The sequence below is a fragment of the Rhinoderma darwinii genome, chromosome 5 (assembly GCF_050947455.1).
Source record: "Rhinoderma darwinii isolate aRhiDar2 chromosome 5, aRhiDar2.hap1, whole genome shotgun sequence".
Lineage (NCBI taxonomy): Eukaryota > Metazoa > Chordata > Amphibia > Anura > Rhinodermatidae > Rhinoderma > Rhinoderma darwinii.
Genome location: NC_134691.1, coordinates 30430032 through 30450381, shown reverse-complemented (window position 1 = coordinate 30450381; position 20350 = coordinate 30430032). Strand labels below are relative to the sequence as shown.

Genomic DNA, 20350 nt, shown 5'->3' with positions numbered 1-20350 from the left:
TACCCCCACAATATGCCAGCTACTTCCTCCTCATCGTTTAAATGACTGTCCAATAGAGTTACTTCCTGAAGCTTCTCTCCCTCGTGGACCCGTGAAAGCGGATATCTTTCCTTGCCTGAAACCCAGGCCATGTCACATTGTGTCAAGGAGAACCTGGTCAGGGGGTTCATCAGAAAGTCTACTTCACTAGCCAGAGCTGGATTCTTCTTCGTGGACAAAAAGGATGGGTCACACCAACCGTGCATCGACTACCGTGGATTGAACCAATTCATGGTAAAAAATAAGTACTCCTTGCCACTTATCTCTGAGCTCTTCGACAGGATTCATGGAGCAAAGGTGTTCATGAAGCTGGATCTGCGCGGGGTCTATAACATTATTTGTATACGCAATGGTGACTAATGGAAAACCGCATTTAACAACCAGGACGTTTACTACAAGTATCTTGTCATGCCCTTTGGACTGTGTAACACTCCTGTGCTGTTCCAGGAGTTTATGAACGACATCTTCCGTGATCTCCTGTATGTTTGTGTGGTGGTATATCTGGACGACATCTTGATGTACTCACCTGATCTGAGGATGCATTGGAAGCATGTACGCCAAGTCTTGTTGCGGCGAAGGAGGAATAAATTATATGCAAAACTGAAGAAGTGCATATTTAAAAAGAGGTTCTTGCCCTTCCTGGGCTATATTGTCTCCAATCGTGGTCTTTAAATGGACTCGGAGAAGGTGAAGGCCGTCTTGGAGTGGCTACGTCCACAGGGTCTCCGAGTTATACAAAGATTTCTTGGATACTCTATAATTTCTATTGCCAGTTCATTCCAAACTTCTTATCCCTTTCTGCTCCCATCTCAGCTCTCACCAGAAAGGGAGTGAACGCTAAGGACTGGACCCCTGAGGCGGAGTCAGCATTCTCCTATCTCAAGAACGATTTCACGTCTGCTTCTGTTCTTCATCATCCTGATGTTACTAAGCAGTTTTCCTTGGAGGTTGATGCCTCTTCCATTGGTGCTGGAGCGCTCCTTTTCCAAAATAATTCTAAGGGTAAGTCAGTATTCTTCTCTAAACTCGTCTCTCCTGCTGGGCACAACTACCCTATTGGGCATCGAGAGTTGCTCGCTGTCAATCTGGCCTTGGAAGAATGGAGACACCTGCTTGAGTGTTATGTCCACCCCATCATCATCTACACCAGTGGTCTCAAACTCGGCCGGGTAAATGGGCCGCATATAGAAATAATGGGAAGTTGACGGGCCGCATTACTTTCAAATTTGATACAATACAAAATTATTGTTAATCAATTAGTTATTTGAACTACTATAACACTATATTACTAGAATAATAATACTACATTACTATAATAATACCGCTAGATTTAAAATTTGAGATATTTCTCCATGTGCTTATTTCAACAATCCAGCTTTCCAGTTTAAGTGTCGCTAAATGCAGTCCGGCGGCTCAGTTAGCAGTGTTTGGCAGACACACATGTCAAGATTGGGCAGCCCCTTTTTAGATAGTGCCGCAGTGCCCTCTGTGAATGCTGCCGCAGTGCCCTCGGTGGATGCTGCCGCAGTGCCCTCGGTGGATGCTGCCGCAGTGCCCTCGGTGGATGCTGCCGCAGTGCCCTCGGTGGATGCTGCCGCAGTGCCCTCTGTAGATGCTGCCGCAGTGCCCTCTGTAGATGCTGCCACAGTGCCCTCTGTAGATGCTGCCACAGTGCCCTCTGTAGATGCTGCCACAGTGCCCTCCGCAGATGCTACCACAGTGATGTCAGGGGTTTGCCCAGAGCTGGAGTCCCAGAGCAGAGCCGCTTCTGGCACTCTGCCTGGGATTCCAGCTCTGCTCCTGACATCACTGTCCATTAAGTCTCTGTCCAACATGATAATTGGGTACAGCTCCTGCCTTGGGCGGAATTCTCATACAATAATTATACTAGCGAGCCCACTACGTCCTCTACGTTCTATATTGTATACAGTCAGCATGAGTTCTTCTTCCTGTACCAACTATGTCTCCAGTGCTTGCAGCCAATTATTCATTCGGGTCGTTTCTTTACATATGGCAGCAGACCAAGTTCGCAATTCTCCAGGCAGTGAATCGCATGAAAACACGCAAATAAGAGGAGAGTTCCTCCTGAGTTTCTCCCCGGAGTTAAGGTTTGGCTTTCCTCCAACAACATTCGTCTGAAGGTCCCTTGCAACAAGTTCGCTCCCAGGTTCCTCGGTCCCTTCGAGGTGTCACAGCAGATCAACACAGTGTCCTATAAACTTCGTCTGCCTCCTACTCCCAAAATCCCCAATTCGTTCCATGTTTCCCTCCTAAAGCCTGTGGTCTTGAACCCCTACAGTAAATCTCCTGGTTCTGTAGTTGCTCCCAGTGGTTCTTCTAATGTCTTTGAGGTGAAGGAGATACTGGACTACAAGAGAGTAGGAGGAAAGACTTTCTATCTGGTGGACTGGAAAGGGTTTGGTCCTGAGGAGAGAGGTCCTGGGTGCCAGAAGAGAACATCAATGCCCCAGCTCTCCTTAAGAGATTCCTCCTATTCTCTGGACCTAAAAAGAGGGGGCGTAAGGGGAGGTACTGCTGTGTCCACGGTCGCTGACCGCTGGCACGCCGTACTTATCGGCAACCACGACCGTGGGGCTCTAGGAGCTTGTCAGCGTTTCCCTTCTAGGAGATGCCAACTCACATGGCTGCTTCCTCCTGCATCTAGGGTGCGAGTGCGCGCTCATCCCTGGCCTTAAAGGGCCAGCGCGCACACAACTAAAATGTTCCCTACCTATCCCCTTACTACCTGGACTATATAAAGGGCTCTGCCCTTACACTCCTTGCCTGAGCATTGTTGTTGTATTCCAATGTTAGTCTTGCAAATAGTTCCTTAGTTGTTATCCTGCTCCCAGTGTTCCCATATCCTACTACCTGTATCCTGTATCCCGTAACTGTGCTTGTTCCTGAGTTACATCTAGTGTTGGAGTCGTATTGTTATCTGCCACGTTCCGTGCTATCTGCCAGGTCTGGTATAATCTGCCATGTCTGGTATCATCTGCCACTTCTGGTCTCATCTACCACGCCAAGCATCACCTGTGCCATGTGTTTGCTACTCTGAGCATCTGCCTGAACATCCTCCCAGGTGCTCTTACCCCAGAGAGTGTTATTGACTGCAGTTTGGCCAGCTGCTACTCTGCTACAGCGGAGCGGCCTAGTGGGTCCACATGCTCCACAGGCGTGACAGATCTGCTAGAGCAACTGATAGGACATAAATAAATTATGGATGCATCTGGTGATGTCTGGTTTACTGTTGGAAGCACTAGGATATAGTCTGTATTAAACCTCATAATGTAAGGTAGGTATATGGCTTGGAGTTTATAACATCCACATGAACGCTAGAACCCAAGATTTCACAGCAGAACATTGTCCAGAGCCAGCTTGCCTTCTTCCCATAGTGCATTTTGGTGCCATCTTTTCCCTTGGTAAGCGACGCACACGCATCCGGCCGTCCACATGATGTTAAAGAAAATGTGATTCATCAGACCAGACCTCCTTCTTCTATTGCCCATGGTTCAGTTCTGATGTTCATTTGCCCATTTTAGACGCTTCTGGTTGTGGACAAGGATCAGCATTGGCACTATCACCATTCTGCGGCTACGCAGCCCCTAATGCAGCAAGTTGCAATATACTGTGTGTTCTGACACCTTTCTATCATAGCCAGCAGTAACCTTTTCAGCAATTGGGCCAAATTAGCACTTCTGTCGGATCAGACCAGACAGCTAGCCTGCACTCCCCACAAGCATTAATGAGCTTTGGGCGTAAATGCCCTTGTTGATAGTTCACAGGTTGTTCTTTCACCGCCTAGCCAGAACTGACTGTTCATTTGCTGCCCTAAATATCCCACCCCTTGATAAGCGCCATTGTAAGGAGATAATCAATGTTATTCACTTCACCTGTCAGTGGTTTTAATGTTATAGCTGATAGGAGTATGTATAAATAGGGGATTTGGAGCTCTGTATCAGTAGAAAAGAGCTCCATCTTCTGTAAAAGGATATTAAAAAACTAATTACAGAATTTTGTACCTATTTAGACAAAACTAAAACATTGTTCACGAGGGGACATTCACTTCAAGCCAGGAAGGTGGGTGCAGCTGAGATGGGTCTTAACAAAACAGTGTGTTGTTGAATTACAATTTTTAAAGAAGAAAGAAAAGGCAAACTCCGTCCTGACTGTTGAATGAAACATACCATTAATCCGGTTGTTTAAATAACTGATGTTGAACAGGAGAGAGGTAAGAATCTACAATTCAACAAAGAGCCACAGTCTTAGGTTTTACGTTCACAAAGGAGAATGATGATATGTCTCTTCAAAGGAAGGATCTTCGTCTGCAGATCTCACAAAAGTAATTACATACTCTTCTGTCAGCACTCTTGCCAAGGGACGGTCACATGAAACTGCAAATTTCAGCTCATAAATGAAATAAAACATATTGAGCCTTGAGATTGGTGAGCGAATTTTTGCCAATGAAAAATTAGTAATTACATTTTTATATTGTACCTTGAGGATTTTGGGTTTTAACTTTTTAAACATATGTTTTCTTAATACTAGTATATCCATACCCCTCTTTCTAAATCTGCACTATGTGCATTTGACCAACATCATCGACCAATATCTGTAATAGTAAACATACCAGATAACCGACAGGCTCCAATTGGAACATAGCGTTATAGCAATGTATCCACAAGGAAAAGAAGAAAACCTGGACCGCACATCCACTTGCTATACATAATCTATTGCGGCTCAGCAAAATTAAAAAAATGTACGAACATGAGGTTTCTAAATAAATATTTGATCAAACTGATCATAGCGACCTCTTTTAAGTGGGTCCTTACTTTATCAAGTACAGTATCGCATGGCAACCAGTGCCACTACAACACAGCACCTGCAGAGGGAGCAGCCCAGGGGACCCACTTTAAAGAGGTTGCCGTGAAGTGGCAAGTGGGCTTATACAATTTGATCAAAATGTTTACTATGAACCCAATGCTCATGTTTGTAAATGTTTGCCTAGCAGCTATAGATCAAATAAAGTTGATGTGCGGTTCATGTTATTATCTACAGTACTGATATAGCGTTATAGCATTGTGCTCATGCAGAGAAACAAAACAAAAGACATAAAAGAGATACAAAGTAAATTATACTTACAGTGCACATAATTCCCTCATAGTCACCAAATATTTAAAATAGTTTTCACAGTATTGCATGTTTTGCCTATACATGGTTTATTTCCATAGTGTAGCATTGTAGGGCTCTCACAGACTGTGCCCGTATTGCGCGCGCGTGCTCGTGTCAGTTGTTAAAGGGCCAGCGTGCGCACCAGTAAAAATGTCCCCAGGCTATCCCTGTGCACACTAGTCATTATAAGTGACCCTGCCCCTTTTCCCAATGCCTAATAAAAGTTGGACAAACCTAGTGTTATACTGCGAAGGTTCCATATCCTGAGTCTGTTACCTATTGGTATCCTATATCCTGAGTCTGTTACCTATTGGTATCCTGTATCCTGAGTCTGTTACCTATTGGTATCCTGTATCCTGAGTCTGTTACCTGTCGGTATCCCATGCCCTCTGGTGCTTCCAGCAATCCGACACCAGCGTGCTTCCAACAATTCGGCACCAGCGTTCTTCCAGCAATGCGGCACTAGCGTGCTACCAGTAATCCGGCACCAGCCTGCTTCCAGTAATCCGGCACCAGCCTGCTTCCAGTAATCCGGTTCCTGTCTACTACTACCAAGGTACCATCTGCCTGTCTCTGCCTAGCTTCTGTTTGGCCAGCAGCTACTCCGCCGGGACCACCTCAAGAGGCAGCGACCTGGCAGTCTCCCGGCAGCGAAGACCAGATACCTGTAGAGGAGTTAAAGGGTAAAGACCGGGGAGACTGCTAAGACTCAGAGGTGGCCCTATGCTAATCCGGCGGAGAAGCCCAGAGGGTCCACAAACCTGCTGGTGGTTATATACCCCCTATGTTTTTTCCTCCATTTCTTTGTCCCCCAGAATCTACATAAATTTTTCCATTTTTGCCTTCCATCATCCATAGTTATCACTTACTGCATGTTACCTCTGAGTAGAGATGAGCCCCATAGCAGCTGCGAAGCCTGCTACCCTGGTAGTTACACTGATGCACATGATGGTTGCACATAAATAACAGTGTGTTAGGAAATGTCCGTCCCTTTAAGATTACCATGACTACTAGTCTAGCATCTGGGCGGTCCTGGTTGTAGTTGTTGAGCCTATTTCACTTCTCTGTCTTTCTTCCTAACAGATTGAAGGGTGGAGTATTTAAATCTGAGTTGGTTCTGTTTTCTTTGCTTGTTATTTTCCTTGTCTCCATGTGTTTGATCAAGCTGCTGACTATACCCTGTACCTTTGACTATTTGCACTTTTTGGAACTGGACCTTGGCTTGTCTCTGGATTACCCTTTGCTTACTGATTTGGACTTTCTGCTCCCAGCTGGTTTTGACCTCTGCAATCCCTGATATCCACTAGCTTTGTGATTTGGACTTTCTGTTTATCCTCGGGCTGTTATCTGCTCTGGTATTGCCTGCATTGGACGTACCTCTTATCCAACACCGAACTCTGTTAAAACAACCTGGGTTCTATGCTGAAAAGTCCAACCTGCCTTGCGGTGGGCTCTGGCAAAAACCATAGAGTAGCCTTAGATTCTGTTGATCAGAGTTGTGACAGATTTGGGGTTACGGATTTAATTGCACGCTCATTCCTGACAGTCTCCAGCAGCCTTTGGGGAATCACTCACCTAGCAATTCCATAAACTTCCACCCTGGGAATTGCTCAACTGGTGATTCCTTAACACAGTGTCTTTATAGAAGTTTCAGTCACAGTTATATATAGTACTGCAAACAATAAAATAGTCCCAAACAGCAGTGTCTCCGAGCAATAGCAATTTCCATTTACTCGGTTTATAGGCACATTTTATCACAGTTTAGGAAAAATGAAGTCATTATTGGTCTGTTTGTGATACCTCATTGTATAAAAACCGATGGGTCGACAACCTTTCCTACAAGGCACTCATTACACTTAGAGGGAGATTTATCAAAAGGTAAAAAGGAGAAATTGCCCATAGTAACCAATCAAATTATAGCTCTAACTTTTCAGCGGCCCTTTGGAAAATGATAGTCGCATCCTTGTTGGGAGCTATAGGCAACGGCTCCACCTTTTAAAATTGATTTGCACAAGAATTTGCTATTTTAGTTTCCTACAGGGCTGGATGAAGGTCCGGGGAGGCCCCTGGGCAAAACATTGTGTGGGGACTCCCTACTTTCTTTGGAATGAAGAAAATGGGACACTAGCTCAGAATAAAATGGACTACAGATGAAAGATTCCTAAACTACAATATATGAAAATCTTACTTGCAGTAGCAGAATCACAATAGTCTTTCAAAAACAAAAAACATCCATAGAGTACAGAAAATAAAAGTATTATGCAGTGTTCAAATTATAACATTATACAGTGCCCTAATGCAGCGGAGTAACTTGAAGCGCCTGGAACCCAACAACACTCGTATTATGCAATTGAATTATGCCTGCAAACTGCTTCCTATTGACCTATTTGATTACGAGGCATATTTTTATACCACTGAATTAAAAAATGTTGCGTAAAAAGAATCTTAAAAAAGTAGAAACATGTTACTTCTTGAAACGTTTTACAAGCTGATTCTTCTCATTGAAGTCTTTCCCGTCAGGGTGTTTTTACGCTGATTTTGACGAGTTTTCTGCGCTAGAATCAGCCTTTCAATGGGAATCAAGAGCTTTTTTTTCAGGACGGATTTTTTTCTGCTCGCTGAAAAAAAAAACATTCTGCTCTGCTTTGGGCGGATTCCACTCTTGAAGCTCTCATTAAAAATCAATGGGTGGCAGAAAAACATCAGTGCCATACAGCTCAACACGGTTTTTGATGCTTTTTTTTGTGGATTTTACAAATGAATAACGTTCCCATCCAAAACAATCCGCAAAAGCTGCTCCAGACGATTTTTGCACAGTGGTTTGACAAAAACTCGTCAAAACACTCGTCGAGGTTTTTTTTTTCCTCTTTCTGACTGATTGAAATGGGGTTTTGGAGGCGGAAACCACCTCAAGATGGGTCATGAGGCTTCTTTTCACCGCGACGCGTTTTTTTACTCGCGGTAAAAAAAACTCGTCCAACTCCCATTGAAATCAATGGGAGGCATTTTCGGGCGGTTATTGAGGAGTTTTTTGCGTGATTTCCGCGTAAAAAAAATCGTCGAAAAACTCTGTGTGAACAGGGCCTTAAAATTGTTCACGCAGCATATTTTACAGAATATTACCAGCTTGTATTTAAAGCATTTTTTAATTCTGCAAAAAGTGGTTTTGAGGCATATTTTCAAAGCGTAGTTTATGTTCACACGGTATTTAGGTGAGGCGGAAAAAAACTGTTGCTGATTCTGCTTCCAGACTGTTTTCCAGCCTCATTTTGGAGGCAGATTTTCAAATGCAAGCTGATTTTTCAGCCTTCCTATTATTCTCAATTGGTATTTATGGTGCGGATCCCACGCCAAGATAGGTCAGTTGTTTTTTCTTTTCAGGGACACTGAATTAACACTAAGGCGTTGATTCCTATTAACAGCTATGGGAGGCAAAAGCTAAGGTATTTTCAGCGCAGATTCAGATTCAATTAATGTGCAAAATACTTTGTGTAAACACGGTATAAGTGAAGCATTTGTCACGCTGATTCCAACGCTGAAAAAGCATCGGAATCAGCTAGCAAAAAGGCAAAGACAGATTCTGACGCCACAGTTATATATCTACTACAGAATTTACCTGTATGGATCCCGATGGTATACTTCTGTAGAATTCAATGGTTATTTAGGTCACTTATTTAGAAAGATAAAACCAGCCAGAATATGCTTGGACCAACATTACTATTATTGATCAAAATGTTGCATAAAATCAACGACTTGCAGAGCTTGAAAAACTGCAATTAAATAACACCTCTATGGGAAAACCCGAAACTTGGTGAAATACAGGCATTAGAGGGATTTTCCTTCTGGGAACAATTGGGTATATATAGGGTCGCACAGCTATTCTCTGACAGAAATCGTAAAAGTTTTGAACAGCTTTGTGAGGAATTTGGTTTGCCGCTCCGCTTGTTCCATCAATACCTCCAGCTGCGCCATTCCCTGGAGGAACAGGCTGGAACGACCACTGTCGCCACCTCCTCTCATCCTATACTTGAGATAATAATCTTGCAGGGCACCACAAATGGAGTTGTCTCAGCGATATATATGGACACCTTCCGGATTCGTATCACAAAAAATTTCCCCTACATCTACGCGCGAAATCGGAGGCAGATGTGGGTCCTATCGCTGATGAAGCCTGGGAAGATGTCCTGGCGACCACACCTAATAGAGTTTATAGAACTCCGGTGTGGCTGCATAGGGTATAATTTAGAGGAGATGCAAAGTGCCCTTGCTGTGACATTGATGATGCCCACCTCCTTCGCATGATGTGGGAGTGTACCTTACTGGGACCTTTTTGGGGCTGTTCTAAGGGAACTGACGTTACGAGGGAATTTCTGTTGGAATTCTTAGAATGTTGTACCAGGCTAGAAAGGTGATTGCCCAACATTGGATATAGTCCTCCCCACCGAATATAACTGAAGTCATTGCTAAAATGAATAACATCATTCGATTAGAAAAGGAGGTGTATCATAAAAGGAAAGCAGATGCTAAGTTTGAAAGAGTATGCGGGCCTGGATAGATACTCCCGGTTTATCTACACCCCACATTCAAAGATCCGTATGGGGTGTATGCAGTGGCGGATTAAGTAGACCATAGGCCCTGGGCTGTTATCCAAACTTGGGCCCCCCTTCTCCACCGCCGCCCTGTAACTATTGTTAACACTTCCTTTTTGTCCAGACATTAACAAATGGGTGTTACTACTCCCCTTGTCAAAAGGCTGTGTCCCCACATACTGACAGTCTCCAACCATCGCTGACAGTATCGCACCATGTAGGGACACATCCTCCTAACAAGGGGAATAGTAACACTTATTTGTCTATCAGTCCTGGACTGCACAAAGACTTTGTGAAATACAAGGATTTCCTATAATAAACATGTCAGTAGAGATGACAGATTGTCTATAAATCTTGTGACTCACAGGTGACGACGTAGTTTTTTTCCTCTTTTCTTCTCCATCCAGTCCAGACTTCATGACGACTTTTCCCGGCCATGACCCATTTCTGCAGAATTTGCCACTCAGATGTCTTTGCCTCCTCACTTTTCCAACATTTTCACACCTATAAACAAAGATAATATTATCATGGTGCCACACACTGTGCCCCCTAAATATAATAGCACCAAACACTGCACCCCTGAATAAAATAGTACAAACACTGTGCCCCTAAATATTATAGCACCATAGACTGCGCCCCTGAATATAATTGTGTCAAACACTGTAGATAGCACCACACACAGCCCCCTGTAAATAGCGCTACACTGTCCTCCCCCTCTGTAAATAGTGTCACATAGCCCTCCCCCTCTTGTATATAGTGCTACACAGCAATCCCCCTTAGATATAGTGATACACAGCGCTCCCTTCTATATAGTGCTATACAACAATCCCCCCCTTGTATATTGTGCTACACTGTGTCTCCCCCCTTGGACCTGCAGCTCTTGTAATTGCTCAGTATAATGTCGCCCATAGCTGCCCCCACAGTATAATGCCCTTCATAGCTGCCTCTACACAGTATAATTTTCCCCTTAGCTGACTCTACACAGTATAATGCCTCCATAGCTGCGACACAGTATAATGCTCCATAGCTGTGACACAGTATAATGCCCCCATAGCTGCTACACAGTATAATGCCCCATAGCTGCAACACAGTATAATGCCTCCATAGCTGCAACACAGTATAATGCCCCCATAACTGCCTCCACACAGTATAATGCCCCCATAGCTGCGACACAGTATAATGCCTCCATAGCTGCAACACAGTATAATGCCTCCATAGCTGCAACACAGTATAATGCCTCCATAGCTGCAACACAGTATAATACCCCCATAGCTGCGACACAGTATAATGCCCCCATAGCTGCAACACAGTATAATGCCCCCATAGCTGTGACACAGTATAATGCCTCCATAGCTGCTACACAGTATAATGCCTACATAACTGCCTCTACACAGTATAATGCCCCCATAGCTGCTACACAGTATAATGCCTCCATAGCTGCAACACGGTATAATGCCTCCATAGCTGTGACACAGTATAATGCCCCCATAGCTGCTACACAGTATAATCCCTCCATAGCTGTGACACAGTATAATGCCTCCATAGCTGCAACACAGTATAATGCCTCCATAGCTGCTACATAGTATAATGTCCCCATAGCTGCGACATAGTATAATGCCTCCATAGCTGCTACACAGTATAATGCCCCCATAGCTGTGACACAGTATAATGCCCCCATAGCTGCAACACAGTATAATGCCTCCATAGCTGTGACACAGTATAATGCCTCCATAGCTGCTACATAGTATAATGTCCCCCATAGCTGCTACACACTATAATGCCTCCATAGCTGCGACACAGTATAATGCCTCCATAGCTGCGACACAGTATAATGCCTCAATAGCTGGAACACAGTATAATATCCCTCATAGCTGCCTCCACACAGTATAATGCCTCCATAGCTGTGACACAGTATAATGCCTCCATAGCTGTGACATAGTATAATGCCTCCATAGCTGCTACACAGTATAATGCCCCCATAGCTGTGACACAGTATAATGCCCCCATAGCTGCAACACAGTATAATGCCTCCATAGCTGTGACACAGTATAATGCCTCCATAGCTGCTACATAGTATAATGTCCCCCATAGCTGCTACACAGTATAATGCCTCCATAGCTGCGACACAGTATAATGCCTCCATAGCTGCGACACAGTATAATGCCTCCATAGCTGGAACACAGTATAATATCCCTCATAGCTGCCTATACACAGTATAATGCCTCCATAGCTTTGACACAGTATAATGCCTCCATAGCTGCGACACAGTATAATGCCTCCATAGCTGCTACATAGTATAATGTCTCCATAGCTGCTACACAGTATAATGCCTCCATAGCTGCGACACAGTATAATGCCTCCATAGCTGCGACACAGTATAATGCCCCCATAGCTGTGACACAGTATAATGCCCCCATAGATGTGACACAGTGTAATGCCCCATAGCTGCAACACAGTATATTGCCTCCATAGCTGCGACACAGTATAATGTCCCCATAGCTGCCTCCACACCGTATAATGCCTCCATAGCTGTGACACAGTATAATGCCCCCATAGCTGCGACACAGTATAATGTCCCCATAGCTGCCTCCACACAGTATAATGCCTCCATAGCTGCTACACAGTATAATGCCCCATAGCTGCTACACAGTATAATGCCTCCATAGCTGCTACACAGTATAATGCCTCCATAGCTGTGACACAGTATAATGCCCCCATAGCTGCTACACAGTATAATGCCTCCATAGCTGTGACACAGTATAATGCCTCCATAGCTGCAACACAGTATAATGCCCCCATAGCTGCGACCCAGTATAATGCCTCCATAGCTGCAACACAGTATAATGCCCCCATAGATGTGACACAGTATAATGCCCCATAGCTGCGACACAGTATAATGCCCCCATAGCTGTGACACAGTATAATGTCCCCATAGCTGCCTCCACACCGTATAATGCCTCCATAGCTGTGACACAGTATAATGCCTCCATAGCTGTGACACAGTATAATGCCCCCATAGCTGCCTCCACACAGTATAATGCCTCCATAGCTGTGACACAGTATAATGCCCCCATAGATGTGACACAGTATAATGCCCCATAGATGTGACACAGTATAATGCCTCCATATGTGCGTACCTAATAAATAAAAAAACATAATTACTTACCTATCCTGGTTCCCACGACGGTGTGGGATGCTTCTCCTCCTCTGCAGTCCCGTGAGTGACTCCGTGCAGACAGGCGCGATGACGTCACTACATCGCGCCTGCCTGCACCGAGCCGCTCACGGCAGAGTGAATGCTGGAGCGAGGCTCCAGCATTCAACCCAACTGAATCTGCGTCCTGCGGACGCAGATTCAGTTGGAAGAGGGACAGCGCGGCAGCTAGCAGCGCTGCATAGTTTTTTAAGATTGTGTGCGGTTCGGCCGCCCGAACCGCCCATATTATAATCCGCCATTGGGTGTATGCTATTAAGACAAGATATTGACAAGTATATGCCGCTATCGTTGTTTTGTCGTTGGGGATGCATTAATTCATGTCGAGTTATATCTTTTGCGATATGTGCACTTGCTGCCTACATTGCTGCTTTGGTGATCTGTACAATGAAACTGTGAGGTTGGGCTCAGGGGATCTTCAGGGGGAGAGTGTTGTTTGTGTATGTCTTATGTTTTATATTTGTAAAACTGCCAATAAAAATAATTTGATTAAAAAAAAAACAAAAAAAAAAACCCTGGTTCTGACGTTTTTTCATCGGCATAATTAGCATTGAAAACAGCTCTATTTTGCCTCCCATTTCTTTCAATGGAAATCAGCTCCATAGTTCGTGAAAAAATACCGCCAAATGCTTTCGGCACTGAAAAGCACCAAAAACAGTGCGCTGATTTTAATGTTCAAAGTCAAAACCTCCAGTGGCTGTATTTTTTTTTAAAAAGTGCTGAAAAACAGCGTCAAAATCAGCATCAAAATCCCCTTGCCAAAGGGGTGTGTCCCTACTAAGTATCGCTCTGTCAGCACTGATTGGGCAGTGTCAGCCTCTCTGGGAATGAACCCCCAAATGGTAACACCCAGTTATCAAATTAATCGTACATTTTTAGAAGGAGTAGCAGAGGCACAATACAACATAGAGTGGTTAATAGCGACAGCGGCATCTAAGCTGTTAGAAAGAGGGGGCAACCTCCGACAGCTCATCGCCCCCTTGGCGATGCAATCGAGGAGTGCCAATGGTTGGCATGGCAGCCTGGTGGCCTAATTAGTTTTAAATTTTACCACATGGTGAAAGCCGTTTAAACGAATGGAGGAACTACAGTTTTTTTCAATTCCACCCCACAAATATTTTTTTCCAGTTTCACATTACATTATATGGTACTTTAAATGGTGCCATTAAAAACTACATCTAATCCTGCATTAAAATAAGCCCTCAAACCACTCCATTGATGGAAAAATAAAAAAAAGTTATGACTCTTGAAGGCCGTGGGGGAGGGGGGGGGGATAAAAACGAAAAAAACAAAAAATGGCCTGGTTCTTAAGGGTTTTAAATATTTTATATTTAAATCTGTCATATTCGATGGGGAAATTAGTAATGCATGTAGCGCTAATTATCCCGTCTATACGAAGAACTCCTTAGTGGAACCCAAAGGACCCCATTGTAAGTCAATGGGGTATCCGTTGTGCTTTGTATTTTCTGTTATAAGAAGCATAAACAAAGCCTAAGTCACATCACATTAATCATTTTTTTCCTGGGTAATGTAACACATTAGCAGTATTATTAGCAGTTGCATTTTCCGTAGCTAAGGGTTTTGTCCTTTAATGCTCTCTGAGGCAAAAGAAAGTTCTGACTCCACAATTCAAACAAAGCCACTTGTAATTGCAGTTCCTTCTGTTTCAAGTCTACTCCTCACATCCAAGCCATTCTTATCCTGCACCCAGCCAGAAAGCACCTGTGTATTATATATAGTGGCAAACAAATCCCATAGAGGAACTACGCCAGCTTTCTTCTGCTCAATTCAAGGAGAAACATTTATCAAAATATGTTGGATATTCTTTGTTTCTTATTTTTATTTTTTTAAATTTGAAGCCTGGTCAGCAACAAACTTTTCCACCAGTATGAAGGGATTAGAAAAAGCTTACCTGGTCAGTGAAAAAGCAACAAAGATGTACTCACTAACTAGTGACAGGTAACAAAACTTATTTTAAACTGATGAATGATGCAAAAAAAAATAAAAAAATAATAATTGTAGAAATATAGTGTTTAATATAGCTAAAACGTCATAGATATTTTGTATTATCATTTTTGTGCACCAAAAAATTATATAAGAAATGTTACTTTTTTAATGTTTTATTTTATTATACTTATTAAATAATTTCATTTGGTTAAATTGGTGTTTTATATTGTTCAAATTTGATAGACGTCCGGTATAATTTTTTTGTACCAAAAAAGTCTATAATTTTTTTTACTTTTAATTGTTTTTTTTATGTAATATTATTTTAATTGTTTTTAATATATTTTCACTATTTCAATTAGATTATTACATTTTGTTTAATTTATAATATAAATTAATACAAATCCGATTTGAAAGTGCTGCTGAATATGAGTATAAATGAGGTAAAACAGGTATATACCATTCAGGACCTGTTTACTAACCTTGTTTCTTTATTATTTTCAATCAAATCCTGTTTACAGTATATGTATACTTGTTAGTAAATTAGAAATAATTAGCTTTTTATATAGTGCTAGCCCTATCCAGTCTACATATATATATATATATATATATATATATACACTACCGTTCAAAAGTTTGGGGTCACCCAGACAATTTTGTGTTTTCCATGAAAACTCACACTTATATTTATCAAATGAGTGGCAAAGTGACTAGAGAATATAGTCAAGACATTGACAAGGTTAGAAATAATGATTTTTATTTGAAATAATAATTTTCTCCTTCAAACTTTGCTTTCGTCAAAGAATGCTCCATTTGCAGCAATTACAGCATTGCAGACCTTTGGCATTCTAGCTGTTAATTTGCTGAGGTAATCGGGAGAAATTTCACCCCATGCTTCCAGAAGCCCCTCCCACAAGTTGGATTGGCTTGATGGGCACTTCTTGCGTACCATACGGTCAAGCTGCTCCCACAACAGCTCTATGGGGTTGAGATCTGGTGACTGCGCTGGCCACTCCATTACAGATAGAATACCAGCTGCCTGCTTCTTCCCTAAATAGTTCTTGCATAATTTGGAGGTGTGCTTTGGGTCATTGTCCTGTTGTAGGATGAAATTGGCTCCAATCAAGCGCTGTCCACAGGGTATGGCATGGCGTTGCAAAATGGAGTGATAGCCTTCCTTATTCAAAATCCCTTTTACCTTGTACAAATATCCCACTTTACCAGCACCAAAGCAACCCCAGACCATCACATTACCTCCACCATGCTTGACAGATGGCGTCAGGCACTCTTCCAGCATCTTTTCAGTTGTTCTGCATCTCACAAATGTTCTTCTGTGTGATCCAAACACCTCAAACTTCGATTCGTCTGTCCATAACACTTTTTTCCAATCTTCCTCTGTCCAATGTCTGTGTGCTTTTTCCCATATTAATCTTTTCCTTTTATTAGCCAGTCTCAGATATGGCTTTTTCTTTGCCACTCTGCCCTGAAGGCCAGCATCCCGGAGTCGCCTCTTCTCTGTAGGCGTTGACACTGGCTTTTTGCGGGTACTATTTAATGAAGCTGCCAGTTGAGGACCTGTGAGGCGTCTATTTCTCAAACTAGAGACTCTAATGTACTTGTCTTGTTGCTCAGTTGTGCAGCGGGGCCTCCCACTTCTCTTTCTACTCTGGTTAGAGCCTGTTTGTGCTGTCCTCTGAAGGGAGTAGTACACACCGTTGTAGGAAATCTTCAGTTTCTTGGCAATTTCTCGCATGGAATAGCCTTCATTTCTAAGAACAAGAATAGACTGTTGAGTTTCACATGAAAGCTCTCTTTTTCTAGCCATTGTGAGAGTTTAATCGAACCCACAAATGTAATGCTCCAGATTCTCAACTAGCTCAAAGGAAGGTCAGTTTATAGCTCCTCTAAACAGCAAAACTGTTTACAGCGGTGCTAACATAATTGCACATGGGTTTTCAAGTGTTTTCTAATCATCCATTAGCCTTCTAACACAGTTAGCAAACACAATGTACCATTAGAACACTGGACTGATGGTTGCTGGAAATGGGCCTCTATACACCTATGTAGATATTGCATTAAAAACCAGACATTTGCAGCTAGAATAGTCATTTAGCACATTAACAATGTATAGAGTGTATTTCTGAATAATTTAATGTTATCTTCATTGAAAAAAACTGTGCTTTTCTTTCAAAAATAAGGAAATTTCTAAGTGACCCTAAACTTTTGAACGGTAGTGTATATATAGAGATAAAAGTATTGGGACACACCTCTTAATCATTAAATTCAGGTGCTTCATTGCCACAGGTGGATAACATCCAGCACCTCGCCATGCAGTCGCCTATACCAACATTTGTGAACGAATGGGTCATTCTAAAGAGATCACTGAATTAGAGTGTGCTACTATAATAGAATGCCACTGTTGCAACAAGTCAGTTCATGAAATTTTTTCACTCATAGATATTTCTCAATCAACTGTGAGTGTAATTATTTCCATGAAGTGGCAGACCAGGTAACGTTACAGAGGGGGTCTCCATAGCATGGCTTTCCATGGCCGAGCAGCTGCATGTAAGTCTTACATCACCAAGCACAACGCTGAGAATCAGATGGAGTGGTGTAAAGCACACTGCCACTGGACTCTGGAGCAGTGAGAACGTGTTCCGGGGAGTGATGAATCACCCTTCTCTATCAGTCTGGGTTTGGCGAATGCCAGGAGAGCGTTACCTGCCTGACTGCATTGTGCCAACTGTACAGTTTGGTGAGGAGGGATTATGCTATGGGGTTGTTTTTCAGTGGTTGGTTTATGCCGCTTAGTACCAGGGAAGGAAAATCTTAATGCTTCAGCAGACCAAGACATTTTGGACAATTGTAGCTTCTAACTTTATGGAAGCAGTTTGGGGATCGGCCTTTTTCTGCTTCAGCATGACTGCGCCCCAGTGCACAAAGCAAGGTCTATAAAGGCATGGATGGGTGAGTTTGTTGTGGAAAGAGTTGACTGGCCCGCACAGAGCCGTGACCTCAACCCCATTGTACACCTTTATAAGAAACTAGGATGGGGATTGTGAGCCAGGTCCTCTCCTCCAACATCAGTGTCTGACCTCACGAATGCTATTCTGGATGAATGGGCAAAAATTCCCATAGACACACTCCAAAATCCTCTAGAAAGCCTTCCCAGAAGAGTGGAAGATGTCTTAGTTGCAAAGGGAGAACCAACCGTATATTAATGCCTATGGATTTAGCATGGGATGTCATAAAAGCTCCTGTTGTTTTCCTAATAGATACATATTTATATAGAATAAAGGGTAGAAAATGTAAAAAGGTAATTATTCTTACATTATAGAAATAAATATATATATATATATATATATATATATATATATATATACACACACATATATGAGATCTCTCTCTCTCTCGTTCTCCGAGGGCAATGCAAATGGAGTCATGGTTTATATAAAGAGACTAGAGATGAGCGGACCGGGACAACCGAACCCGGTTTCGGTCCGAACATCAGGAAAAGTTCGGTTCGCAGCGAATCCGAACTTCACCGGGTTCGGCCGAACCCGTTTTGACCGAACCCGGTCAAAAATATTATACAAATCGGCAGCCACTTGTCTCTATCAATCACTGATAGAGAAAAGAGGCTGCTGATTAAAAATAAAATAAAAAGCATTTCATACGTAGCCGGTCGTTGTCTTGGTGACGAGTCCCTTTTCTTCCTCCAGTCCGACCTTCTTTTCTGACGCGGCAGCCTGTGATTGACTGCAGAGGCCTCTGCAGCCTGTGATTGGCTGCAGAGGCCGTGGCAGCCTGTGATTGGCTGCAGCGGTCACATGGGCTGTATCGTCATCCAGGAATGTCGGGCCGGATGTCGAGAGGGACGCGTCACCAAGGCAACGGCCAGGAGACCGGACTGGAGGAAGCAGAAAGTTCTCGGTAAGTATGAATGTCTATTTTTTTTTACAGGTTACTCTATATTCTGATCGGAATTCACTGTCCAGGGTGCTGAAACAGTTACTGCCGATCAGTTAACTCTTTCAGCACCCTGGACAGTGACTATTTACTGACGTCGCCTAGCAACGCTGCCGTAATGACGGGTGCACACATGTAGCCACCCGTCATTACGGGGCCTCATGCACACGACCGTAAAAACACCCGTTATTACGGGTCGTAATTACGACCCGAAATAACGGTGTAATGGCAGGAAGGAGGTGAAGGGAAAGTGAGCCCTAATCTACCCACCGCCCTGTCCCTGCCTACTTGCAACGACCCGCCCTAGGCGACGAGGTACAACTGGGCGGCGGTCCCTACGCTGGCTAAGTGCACAGGAAGACAAACAGGGAACACGCAAGGGAAGGGGCAGTAGCCACGGAACGCCACGAGGAAACGGGGCGGCGAACGAACAGTCAGGACCAGGACGAAGTGAGTACACCCGAGCGGGCACGGAGACAGAAGCAAGCCAGGGCAAGCAAAGCAGGTCAAGCAGAACTGCAGCAAGGCAGAAGCACGGCAGAAGCAGGCTGGAGCAAGCAGCAGTGGGGCCAGGAATCCAAAAGAATTACAAGCACTGAGGGAGAGCACAGGGCAGGTAATAAAGGGCAGGGGGCGGAGCTAACTCCGAGAGACCAGGCCGCGATAGGCTCTCCCACTCCTGAGCCTGCCACCCTGGTTGGTGGGAGATGGTGTCAGTCGAACAGGTCTGGCCTCAGGTGTGGATTGATTAATCCCAGGAGTATAGCTAGATGAAGTACCTGGCAGATCCCTAACAAACGGGCCCATAGACTTCTGTTAGCCACGGGTACCTTCCCGTTTTCTCACGGGAAGGTGCCCGTGCCGTTAAAAAGATAGAACATGTTCTATTTTTTTTATTTTACGGGCCGTGCTCCTATACTTTATAATGGGAGCACGGCTCGGAAAAACGACCGGCTGCCCGTGGCCGGCCGTGCTCATCTCCTGAAATACTCTGTGCTGCCTTAAACTCTGTGGACAGGTCAGGATCCTGTTTCTTTTAAATGCTGCTAGGGAACCCGCTCGATCCACTATATAAGGCTGCGGTACAGTGCAGCATTTAAAAGAAACAGGATCCTGACCTGTCCACAGAGTTTAAGGCAGCACAGAGTATTTCAGGAGATGAGCGTGTAGATTCAGTGCTGCTGTGAACTCTGCTCTTACCATTACGTAGCTCTCAGTCTGTTACCTCTCCTCCACTCCTGTCCTCAATAACACCTTCACATGATTGGCAAGTCACCACGTAATGGTAAGAGCAGAGTTCACAACAGCACAGAGTATTTCAGGAGATGAGCGTGCGGATCTTCTGCGGGGTGGTGACTTGCCAATCATGTGAAGTTGATATTGAGGACAGGAGTGGAGGAGAGGTAACAGACTGAGCTACGTA

At 43.7% G+C, this 20350-nt stretch overlaps 1 protein-coding gene across 1 annotated transcript in view; it reads left to right on the top strand.

Moving 5' to 3' along the window:
* Positions 1-14902: 14902 nt before the first annotated feature.
* SLC30A8 (solute carrier family 30 member 8) overlaps positions 14903-20350 on the top strand; it is a 42400-nt gene continuing 36952 nt past the window's right edge. Inside the window, exon 1 of the mRNA XM_075827986.1 lies at positions 14903-14973. Coding sequence (XP_075684101.1) covers positions 14903-14973 — 71 coding nt within the window. The remainder of the gene's footprint in view (positions 14974-20350) is intronic.